Below are 11,988 nucleotides of genomic sequence, written 5' to 3' on the forward strand. Positions count from 1 at the left end.
GCTTGGGCCCGCAGGTTTTTTGGCAGGATCAGCTGCCCCACGTTGACTTTCCAGGGGTTCCCCAGCACCCCTCCTGGCCCTCAGGGTCTGAGCATTCACACCACACTGGGGTCCAGGACACCTCTTTATTGTGTTAGGAAAGGTTGGTGACAACAGTTTCTCTAGATGTGGAAGGCAACATGGTCCCCCAATCCAGGGGAACCAGAAAATTTACAGCTTCAGAGGAAAACCAGGGCAGGAAGACAGAGCCTACTGAGGACAGAGCTGGCTTTAAGACCAGAGTGTGTTCGTCCCACCTGCTCCTTGCCTGAGCCCAAGGTTCTTGCCCCAGCTTCGGCTGCCAAGACATTGTCCTTCACCCCAGTCCTCCTAGCTACCACCATTCAACAAAGGTGCTGTTGGGGAACTTCAGGGTGGGAGTGGGGGGAGGGCCTGTGTCCCTGTGGCCTTTGCTCACCCTGGGGTCCCCAGTGCCCATCCCTCGGCCAGCTGTGCCTCCTGGGGAGGGGCCGTTCTGGTCCGCACCAGATCCTGTGCTGGTGTGCCTCAGTTTATCACTGCTGAGCTGGCCATGATGTTCACGCCACAGGCCCCGGAGCCACGGTGCAAGTAGTAGTAACCCTGGCGGGAGAGGCGTTGGTGAGGGCACCAGGGCAGGACGGGGGCTGGAGGGCTGGGGGCAGAGCAGGCAAGACTCACCTCCTCACCCCAGTTGGTGCCCCAGCTGTTCTTGATGGCCCAGAAGGGAGTGGCAGAGCCTGGGGGTGGGGCAGTGCGGAATGCAGGGAGAGTCAGGGAGCCCCGAGTCTCCAGCCAGGGCCCCAGGCACTAGGCACTCTTCACTGTCTGATGTGGGCCTACTGGGCGACAGGTACTCGGGGAAGAGCAGAAAGCAAGACAGGCCCACCTACCACACTCCCAGAAACCGGGAGCGGCTCTGGGGCTTGGGGAAGATGCCCATCCATCCACAATTGCTCACACCTCCCACCCCCTTGGCTCTCCCATTCACAGAGAGGATGGGTGATCCTGCCTGGCCCACAGCCCGAGACGGGGGGTAGGACAAGGTTCCTGAGACGTTGTGACCCGGGGTGAGCGGAACTCACGGTTGCCATAGCCCACGAGCAGCACGGCGTGGTCGATGAGCCAAGGGCTGCAGAGGGGGCGCAGGGGGTGGGAGATCCCGTGGCGGTAGAACTGAGGGGGGAGAGTAAGAGCAGGGGGGCCAACGTGCTGCAACTACTGCAGCCCGAGCGCCTAGAGCCCATGCTCCGCAACAAGAGAGGCCACCGCAACGGGAAGTCTGCGCGCTGCGACTAGAGAAAAACCTACACAGCGACGAAGACCCAGCACAGCCAAAAATAAATAAAATCATTGAAAAAAAAAAATTAGGGGCCACCAAGAAGTGGGGGAGGAGTCAGTGAGAGCCAGAGCCGGAGCAACGAGGCTGGGGCCCTACCTGCATGCCAAAGGCGTTGATGGCAACGGAGATGGGGCCCTTCTTGGCCAGCCAGGCCGCCAGCTCTGAGACAGGGGAGGGCCAGTATCAGGGGACATCCAGGCCCCAGCCTCCCGACCCAGGCCTCCCCTCAGCCCCCCTGCCCTTCCTCACTTTGCTCATTCTTGCTCAGCTCCACTGAGTCGTTGATGTAGACTTTGGCCTTCTCTGCAGAGAAGCTGCAGGTCTGCAAGTGGCCTCGGTAGCTGTAGTCATCCTCTGTCTCCAGCCCTCCTGGGATTGTGCGGAGGGGGGCCAGCAGATCAGAAGTTAGAGGAAAGGTGGGCTCTACTCACCGTACTTGTCTCCTCCCGGCCAGGGGCTGTGCTGAGCCCCTCATACACAAGGCCTTGTGTTCTCCATCTACCCCAGGCCACAGGCCATCCTCTCTGAAGAGGGCCTCTTTCTCGAGATGGCTCAGCTGAGGCCCAAAGGCATGGGGCAGCCTCCAGTGAGATGTGTGGCAGAGAGGGAACCCAGCTCCCAATCTGAGTCCTGACTCCCCACAGCGTTTCTAGGACTCCTGATCTTGGCTTTCTTGTCCTGCCCTGACCGTCTGCTCCCAGTCTGGCCCAGACCCCTGCCAGGCTCCCTCGCCAGTCTGTACGGCCACTTCAATCCCTCAGCCCTCCTCTTCCCACCACTGCGGCCCACTGCTCAACCGAACTGCCAGGTTAGGCAACACCTCCCTCCCCTCAAGGGGGCGGTGTACTGCTCTTGGGTTTAGCAGCACTAGAAATACAGGCCTCAGAGCAGTGAAAATAGCAAGACCCCTGCTACGCACCAGGAACTTGACACACATTCCCCTCACTTGACCCTCAAGACAATCCTACGAAGTGGGTGCATGGAAGCCCATTTCACAGGTGAGATAAGTGAGGCTCTGAAAGAGCTGACCTGCCCAAGGTCTTCAGCCAGTTAGGGGTCAGCATTAAGACTTGAACCCAGTTCACAGGACTGCCATGCTCCCGTCTCCCTCCCTCACAAAGTGACTTGCGGGGGAGGGAGCTGTGCTCCTGCCGCCCCTCCTGAAGCCCCGTGAATGCATACCCAGAGTCCTTATGGCCGAGTAGGCGTTGGAGGGCAAGCCTCCCAGGCAGGCCTTGTCAGTCTTGTCACAGTCCAAGAGCTCTAGGAGACAGAAGGCTGGTCCCGAGGAGCCCTCCGGAGGGGCTGGGCTGGGGACAGGGGGGCACAGCAGGATGCTCACCCTGCTCAGAGAGGGAGAGCAGGGTCCCTCGTTTGAGGAACCACTGGCCTTCCACGTTGCCTGTGACTGAGAAGGCCCAGCAAGAGCCGCACATACCCTGCAAGAGACGGGCAGAGTCAGGGCTGGGTCCCTTCTGAAGGCCGGTGCAGCCCACACGTCCCACCCTCGCTTCTTTGGGGTCCGACCTGGTCCTTGACATCGGTGACAGCCCCCTTATTCCTCCAGTCCCACTGAGGCGGAGGAACATCTGTGACAGGCTGGGCCAGGCGCATGTTCCTGCCAGGTGCATCTTTCAGGAGGGGATTCAGGTAGATGGTACGGAACTCCTCCTCTGTGGATAGAGGTGGGCGGGGGGTAGGAAAAGAGTATTCGAAGCCAGTCCTACCCAGGGGCCTTGGGAGCAGGCCCTGTCTCTTCCAGGCATCATGAGGGCTCTGGCTACCACCCCTACCTGTCAGGTCACTGAACTTGGTGACCCCATACTGAGCTGTGCCACGGTCCAGGGCCTGGATCTTCTGCGCTCGCACCATATTATTGGCAAAGACGGACATGCGCCAACTGGCTTCTGAGAAACAATAAGCAGAAGTCAGGCTTGGGCCCCAGGCAGATCATAAAGGAGAGGTGCTTGGGGATAAGAGGCAGAGGTTTCCATGGGGAACAGTGGACCCTGGAACAGGTCTGAAGCTTATTTCAAGAAGGGCAAGGGACATCCCTGTGGTCTAGTGGCCAAGATGCCACGCTCCCAAGAAGGAGGCCTGAATTCAATCCCTGGTCAGGGAACTAAATCCCATATTCCACACTTGAAAGATCCTGCATGTTGCAACTAAGACCTGGTGCAGCCAAGTCTTTATTATTTATAATAATAGTTAAATTATTATATTTAAACACTATAATTTAATATTTAATTTTATTTATAAACAAGTATTTATTTTTAAATATTTATAATTCTTATTATAAATATTTATTATATTACCAATATATTATATGTTAATAATATAGTATTATTATATTTTATTACCTATATAATGTTTATCTATTATTAAATAAATAAAACTAAATATTTTTTAAAAAAGAGAGAAAGTCAGTACCCTGGAGTGGGTGTCAGGACCAGATCTGCAAGTGATAAGAGTGAGGCCAAAATGGGGTGATGACTCCCCAGATATGAAAGGAGAACCAAAATGGGCTCCAAAGACAGAAGGTCATGGGAAAAGGCTACCAAGCCAGGGGTCCTCCAGCAGAGAAAATATGGCCTTTGCCCCATCCCACTCCACCCAGAATGATGGAGATCTATGGTTTCTGACTAGGAAAATCAGATGGGAGAAGCGCCAGCTCCCTGAGGTGACTGCCAAGTCCTGGGAGGCTAAACAAGAACATGGGGGGATTTAGGGGCCGTCTAGTCAAGGCTACGGTTTTTCCTGTGGTCATGTATGGATGTGAGAGTTGGACTGTGAAGAAGGCTGAGTGCCGAAGAATTGATGCTTTTGAACTGTGGTGTTGGAGAAGACTCCTGAGAGTCCCTTGGACTGCAAGGAGATCCAACCAGTTCATTCTGAAGGAGATCAGCCCTGGGATTTCTCTGGAAGGAATGATGCTAAAGCTGAAACTCCAGTACTTTGGCCACCTCATGTGAAGAGTTGACTCATTGGAAAAGACTCTGATGCTGGGAGGGATTGGGGGCAGGAGGAGAAGGGGACGACAGAGGATGAGATGGCTGGATGGCATCACTGACTCGATGGATGTGAGTCTGAGTGAACTCGGGGAGTTGGTGATGGACAGGGAGGCCTGGCGTGCTGTGATTCATGGGGTCGCAAAGAGTCGGACACGACTGAGTGACTGAACTGAACTGAACTGAACTGCCCTTTCCCTTACTCCAACACTAAGGTGCCAAGTTGGAGGGGAGGTCCTGATCTGATCAGGACACATCCAGCCAAGGCTAGGTCCTCACCTTCCTGCGAATCATATGTCCGGTTATAGGTGGTGACAAAGTCCTTGAAGATCGAAGCCATCTTCACAGAAAAGTCCTGGAAAGGCAGAGAGAGGGAGTCTTTACAAGCAGTCCTTCTCAGACACACGTGGGAGCCCCGGGCCAGGGTGGAGGAAGAGAGTGAAGGAAAGGCGCAGCCAGTTCCCCAGACAGACAAGGCTCCTCACCTGGGGGAGGGGATCCTTGTTCAGCAGTGGAAGGAATGAACTGAAAGTCTCATTTTTGTCATCTGGAGAGAGTTGGAAGAGAGGAGAAGCAGGACTGAACCCTGAGTGAAGTCTGATCTGAACCATCCCAGCACCCCTGGGCCCTCCCAGCACCTGTAGTCTTGGTATCAACTGGGCCACAGTCCCGCCTCAGTAGCATGTGTTTTCCTAGCTCGTCTAGGACTTCGAAGCTGCAGAGCTGCAGGAAGAGGAAGGAGGAAGCCAGTCAGGGGGCTGCGAGGAGGGCAAGGCCTTTGGCAAGATGGAGCTGGAGGCAATCTCGAAGGCAATCTCACCCACAGTGGAAAGCGAGGCACCATCCGGGAGCGAGCATCCAGGCCCCCTCCCTTCACCTTTCCAGGCCTGGGTAGTGACAGGGTGGGGTAGATGCGGCCTCAGATCCCGCCCCCTTGACTTGACAGATCGTCCCAACTACAGCCAGACTCGATCTGGGGGCAAAGGAACCGCAGGAGCCCCATCACTCACCAGGGTCTTCTTGGACACCGGGAGCTGACACACCGTGGGGTCGTTGCAGGGCGGCTCCACCAGGGTCGCCTTCAGCGAGTACAGGGATCCCCGGCCCGCCTGGACCGAAGGGCGGGTGAGTGGCGGCACGGCCACCCTCTTCTCTGCGCAGCCTTCATGGGGCCCGCAGCCCCACCGCGCCCTCTTCCCCCTTCCCCATCACTACAAGTCCAACGTCCCCGCCCCACGTCAGGCCCAAAGTTCCCAACCCTCGGACTAGAGCCCCGCTCACCGCGGACCCAGGAGCCCCGCCCCAAGCGCGTCCTCACCCGGCGGACGCGACCGCGCACGGCCCCCAGCGCGGCCCGCGTCCCGGCAGCCCGGCCGCGGTTGTACATCTCCAAGGCGAAGCGGGCGGGCTCCCGCAGCTCCGGGGACGCCAGCTCCCAGGCCTGCGCGCCGGCCGCCGGGGGCTTGCTGGAGGCCGGAGCGGCGGCCAGGAGCAGCCCCAGCAGCAACAGCAGCTGCAGCCAGGGTCCCATGGCGAGGGCGAAGCTGGCGGCCCGGACTCACGCACGGACGGACGCGCTGACCAACCGACGGGGCGGAGCAGCCCGCGGCTGGGGGGCCCTAGTCCTCCCCAAGCTCCGGGGCCGCGGGGCGCCGGCCAATGGGCGCCGGCCGGGGGCGCCTGCGCGCTCGCTTATTTACGCCAGGCACGTGGGTGCGCTGGCTGTGCAAGACCTGCGGGCGGGACTCAGTTTCGACCGTAGGCAGTGTTGCAAAACCAGCGTGATCTGGGGAGACGTGGCCCGATCCCCGACCTTGAAGTGATCTTCTTAGGTCTGGGAACTGCTGTTTGAGGAGAGGAAACGATACTGGCCAGAGAATTAAAACAACTACCACTTATTGCATACTTATTATATGTTGCATATATATATATGCCCTCTCCCTTTAATCTTTGTAGCAATCCTGTGAAGTAATAAATGTTATTATCCCCATCTAGTAATTGAGGAAATATAGGTTTAGAGAGACTAAGTGGCTTGTCAAACATCTGCTAAGTGAGAGGGCTGGACTTGAACGCAGGGAGTGGACTTCAGAGCTTGAGCTCACAGCTCCATCACCTCTTTGAGGCCCCTCTCCTCATCAGCAGAATGGCAGCTGATATTCCCTGGACTGGCAGTGTCACAGGCTGTTGCGTAGATCAGATACAAGCATGTAAACAGTGCACAGGGTTGGGACCATTCTTTCATTCCTTCAAGCTTTCACCGCTGTGTTCCAGGGAGTAGCAACAGAAGCATGAGCAGATACGCTGGGCATAATGCTGCCTGCTAGCAGCTCACAGCTTAGCGGAGAGACAGATGAGAAAAAGGAATTTTCCTCCAAGGTGTTACCAGCTGTGGGAGAGGAAACAGAGAAGAGAGTTTTTGGCAACCCACTCCAATTTTGTTGTCTGGGAAATCCCACGGACAGAGGAACCTGGAGGGCTACAGTCCATGGGGTTGCAAAGAGTGGGACATGACTGAGCGACTAACACTTTCACTTCCAATGCCCTTCAAGCTCCAGTCAGGCCTTAGACCTTATCTTGTGCTGTGCACTTGACACTCCAGTGACACTCTATTTGCAGAAATTCAAGCTCTTGCACACCCTGGAACCTTCACACTGCTCAAACTCCTAGACACCTTGCTGCTCTCAGTTTAGATGACGACTTCTCAGGGAGGTTTTCCTGACCCACGCCCATTACCCCTGACTAAGCTCTATGCCACTGTCTCTGTACTCCTAGACTCCTAGCTCCGTGAACTTCCTCCTTCTGAAAGATCTAAAGCTGAATGAATTAAAAACAGGAATTTCTTAGGCCCAGCAGAAGCAGTGAGACTTTTCTTAGATCTGAGTTTCCAGAGATTGGTGTCATAGTTCACCCTCGTGGGAAACAGTCATCTTCCCCAGAGTCTGTTTCTTAGTCCCTGGAGACACCTGACAAGTGTCTGGAGGAAAGGGTGGCTCATCTCATCAGAATAAGGGAAGACAGCATACTTGTAATTCATGGAGGGAAAGGAGGAATTGTTTTTAAGCTACATGCTTGGCATCTCAGGCAATTCCCACAGCAACCTTCAAGAGAGAAGCTATATGATTACACATGAGGAAAGTGAAGCAGGGATGTGTCGACATTCAGAAAAAGTGAAAGTGTTAGTCACTCAGTCGTGTCTGACTCTTTACGACCCCATGGACATAGCCCGCCAGGCTCCGCTGTCCCTGGAATTTTCCAGGCAAGGTAACACTGGAGTGGGTTGCCATTTCCTTCTCCAGGGTATCTTCCAGACCCAGGGATCAAACCTGGGCCTCCTGAAGCTGAGCTGAAAAGAGGGAGACAGCAGAGGAGACTGGGAAGAAATGGACACTGCGTGAGGAGGAAGATGAAGAAAGAATGATGTCAGGAAAGTAGAGGAAGAGAGTGGGTTTCAAGAAAGAGGAAGTGGCTGGTTGCGTTGAATGCCATGGAGAGGACAAGATGAGGGGATTGGGCAACAGGTAAGTCACTGGGGACCTCATTAAGAGTGCTTGACTGGGGACTTCCCTGACCGTCCAGTGGTTAAGAATCTGTGTGCCAATGCAGGGGACACAGTTTCGATCCCTGGTCCAGGAAGACTCCACATGCAAAGGAGCAACCAAGTCTGGCGCCACAGCTACTGAAGTCTGTGTGTCCTGGAGCCCGTGCTCCACAGCAAGAGAAGTCAGTACAATAAGAAGCTCAAGAACTGCAGCTAGAGACAGTCCCTGCACAGCAATGAAGACTCAACACACCCAACAATGAAGTAAATAACTAAACTTAAAACACAAAGTTTTTAAAAGAGTGTCGGGTTGAGACTTCCCTAGTAGTCTAGGGGTTGAGACTTCCCTAGTAATCCAGTGGTTGAGACTCTGAGCTTCCACTCAGAGGCCCGGATTCAATTTCTGTTAGGGGAACTAGGATCCTATAAGCCATATTGTGCAGCAAAAAAAAAAAAAAAAGAAGAAGAAGAAGAATAGAGAATATGAGAAATATGGGCAATGAATGGAGACAAGATTTCAATAAGTTTTGCCATGGAAAAAGTATTACTGTAGAGAAATACAGTACTGGGGGGGGCATGGGACATCTCTAGAGTATTTGGGGGACTTCCCTGGCTGACCAGTGGTTAAGACCCTGCACTTCCACTGCAGGCAACACAAGTGCTATCTGTGATCAGGGAACCAAGACCCTGCATGCCACAGGGCACAGTAAAAAAAGAAAAGCATTTTTTAAGATGAGAGACCCTAGAGCATGCTTATGACTTGATGAAATAGGAAGGGAGATATTGATGATTCAAGACAGAAAGGGGAGAATTATAGGAATGAAGAACTTGAAAGGAGAGGGGTGGTAGTTCTCTACTGCTGTGTGGAACATTGCCACGAAATGAATGGTTAGGGCTGCAGTCTCATTGAAGGCTGGACTGAGGAAGGATCTGCTTCCAAGCTCATGTTGATCTTGGGTAGCCTTGGCCTGCAGCGATTTGAAGTAAGGCTTCAGTTCCTGGCCAGAGACTGAGGTTGGGTAGGGGTGATGAGAGCACCAAATCCCAGCCACCAGATCAGTGGTCAGTGACAAGGCCCTGGCCCTTTGGCTTTGCAGAAAAGAATTCCCATAAAGACAGAAAGTAGTGAAACAAGTAAAGTGTTCATTAGGAGGAAAGAGAGTATGTAGTAAGTAGTACATGTGGATAGACACATGGATGGACTCAAGAGAAAGACAGAGTCGTGCCCTGGTGGTAGCTTTATGGGGCATTTCTTCCACGTTTCCTTTGGCCAGTCATTTTTATTTACCTGGTTCAGAGTCCATATTTGGTATAACTCAGGATCCCCCCATGTGTGCATACACATCTCTTAGCCAAGATGAATTCTACCCAGGAGGTCTATGGGTAGTTAGCATCACTTGACATCACTTCCCTTTTGACCTCCAAGGAGTCTTTCTGCACATGTGTAGTCGGAGAGGTCTCCTGACTTCAAGGATGAGAAATATGGAGTCTCTTATCTTCTGTCTGGGCAGAGCCCGACCTCCTCCCCCAATTGTCCTGCTGTTTTCATCTTGGAATATCAGTCCATAGAAACTAAACTTCAACTGTCTGCCCTGGGACCCATCAATCTCCTGCCCCAATGTGGCTGTTGGTAGCGGTCAGCCCCTCATGGGACCTCAGTCCGGTGCCTCAGCTGTTTCCTGGCTGATGGCTGTCTGCCACCCTTAGCTCCTCACCATGTGGATCTTCCCACCATGGTTGCTTGCTTCCCCAAAGCAGGTGAAGGAAAGCGAGGCTATTAAAATCTTGTCTAATAGAGTCACACATGTAATCACATGTACCCATCACCTCTGCTGAATTCTGTTGGTTAGAAGCAAGTCATGGGTCTCTCCCGTACACAAGGGGTGGGAAGGAGAGTACACAAAGATGTGGACATCAGGAGGCGGGGGTCATGGGGGTCCCCTTAGGAGTCTGTCTGCCACAAGTGTTCCCCAGGTGTGCTCCCAGTACCTCAAAATATTAGCAACAGTAAAAATAATACATGCTTGGGCTTCCCTGGTGGCTCAGTGGTAAAGAATCCGCCTGCAATACAGGAGACTTAAGAGATCCAGGTTCGATCCCTGGGTTGGGAAGATCTCCTGGAGGAGGGCATGGCACCCCACTCCAGTATTCTTGCCTGGAGTATCTCATGGACAGAGGAGCCTTGTGGGCTTCAGTCCATAGTGTCACAAAGAGTCGGACACAACTGAAGTGACTGAGGTCAGCACAGCATATCTACATGCTAGGCACTCAGCATTTGCAGCACATGTACATGTATCAGCCCACTGAACCCCACAACCACCCCACAAAACCACCCCACAGCTATGATGCAGATAAGGAAACTAAGACAACAAAAGATTCAAGGACTTCCCTGGTGGTCCAGTGGCTAAGACTGTGGACTCTCAATGCAGGGGTCATGGAGCCAAAAGTGAAAAATAAATAAATAAGTAAATCTTAAAACAACAACAACAACAAAGATACCACGTGCTAAGACCCAGTGCAGCCAAATTAATTTAAAACAAAATAAGAGATTCAGTCACTTGCCCAAGTTGCAGAAAGGGTGAAGTTGGAAACAGGATTTGAATCCAGTTCTAATAGAGACAGAGATTCTGTTTCTCAAATGGCCTCTGCAGACCCTGGAGTATAAGAGGGGTGCCACTGAAAGTCAGGATAAACAGTGTTGTTCCTCCAGGCACACTCATGAACTAAAGTGATCGATCACCAGTGGCCCAGGGTCTAGAGTGAGAGGTGGCGGGTAGCTGACCATGCACGGTCCCTTCTTCTGCTTCAGCAGGTCTAGGTAAGGATCTTGAGATATGTGGGTGAATCTTTGGAACACTTTTGCTTGAAAAGTATGCCCTTTTATGTCAATGTCTACACTGAGATGAAGTTTATTTTATTTTCTATTGAAACACCCCCAGATATAAGGAATGGCGTGCAAAATTTGTAGCACTTTTTTTTTTTTTTTTTGGCCACACTGTGTAGCTTGCAGGATCTTTGTTTCCCAACCAGGGACTGAACCATGGCAGTGAAAGCACGGAGTCCCAACACTGGACTGCCAGAGCATTCCCGCAGCACGTCTTTAAAGACCCGAATTTTCAGTGGATGGCCGCTCATCCCGAAGTCCCAGGATAAGGGGTTGATGTTACCTTCTTCTGCCACTAGGGTCTGAGAAAGTCTGCGTTTACACTGAAAAATGCTGCCCAGAAATGAAAGTGTCCGGGGGATGCCCCAACAGCCAGGACATGGTGGGATGGAACTGGACTTTCTAGGACAAGGTGAGGCAAACAGCAGGATTTCTTTCTGGGAATTTCACCTGATTTAGGAAAATGGTAGTTAACAACTGTATGATCTGAATCATTTCCAGAAATCACCAATTCACCTCCTGACCTTCAGGAATGATGGGCAACTTATCAAAATTTTACCCAGTAAGTGAAATACTTTAGTTTCATAAGACCTGTTTCCCCAAGCCTGAGAGGTAGGAGACAGTCAGGAGAAAAGAGGGCAAAATCATAGATTTTTGGTTCAGACTGACTGACCAGCTTTTAATTCTGGCTTGGCCACTTCAAATTGGCTGTGTGACTATGAGAAAATTACCTCTCTGAGCCTTTTTGAGAAGGTTGTGTTTTTTTTTTTTTTGATTGTGCTGGGTCTTCGTTGCCTGTGGGCTTTTATCTAGTTGCAGCAAGTAGGGGCTACTCTCTGCTTGCCATGCGAGGTCTTCTTATTTCAGTGGCTTCTCTTACTGTGGGGCACGAACTTTAGGGTGAGTAGGCTTCGGGAGTTGCCACATGTGGGCTCAGTAGCTGTGGCCCACTGGCGTAATTGCTCCAAGGCATGTGGGATCTTCCTGCAAGAGGGATCGAACACGAATCTCCTGCACTGGCAGGCAGATTCTTTACCAGTGAGACACCAGGGGAGCCCCTGTGAGTCTTTTTTTTTTAATTTATTAACTTATTTGTTTTTAAATGATGTAAAGATGAATATTTTTAATGATAAAAAGTACAATTCACAAAAAAGATAGACATCATAAACCATCAAAACCAGGGCCTCCCTAGTAGGTC

General features: G+C 52.4%; 1 protein-coding gene across 2 annotated transcripts; it reads right to left on the reverse strand.

Annotated features, from left to right (window-relative positions):
- Window positions 1-111: 111 nt before the first annotated feature.
- On the reverse strand, window positions 112-6,075 carry CTSF (cathepsin F). 2 transcript variants are annotated; one of them, XM_069566341.1, is made up of 14 exons: window positions 5,687-6,075; window positions 5,379-5,477; window positions 5,007-5,091; window positions 4,854-4,915; window positions 4,648-4,723; window positions 3,154-3,264; window positions 2,888-3,033; window positions 2,703-2,799; window positions 2,543-2,623; window positions 1,610-1,729; window positions 1,457-1,521; window positions 1,104-1,194; window positions 700-758; window positions 112-621 (listed from the first exon to the last, which is right to left on the reverse strand). In XM_069566341.1, exons 1-14 carry the CDS (start codon window positions 5,897-5,899, stop codon window positions 547-549), a joined length of 1,380 nt encoding a protein of 459 aa, XP_069422442.1. In that variant the 5' UTR covers window positions 5,900-6,075; the 3' UTR covers window positions 112-546. The 2 variants fall into 2 exon arrangements, with proteins under 2 accessions (XP_069422442.1, XP_069422441.1); XM_069566340.1 differs by having other exon boundaries at window positions 3,154-3,267; window positions 5,687-6,068.
- Between the last annotated feature and the right edge of the window lie 5,913 nt (window positions 6,076-11,988).

This window comes from Ovis canadensis, chromosome 21 (assembly GCF_042477335.2).
Source record: "Ovis canadensis isolate MfBH-ARS-UI-01 breed Bighorn chromosome 21, ARS-UI_OviCan_v2, whole genome shotgun sequence".
Taxonomy (NCBI): domain Eukaryota; kingdom Metazoa; phylum Chordata; class Mammalia; order Artiodactyla; family Bovidae; genus Ovis; species Ovis canadensis.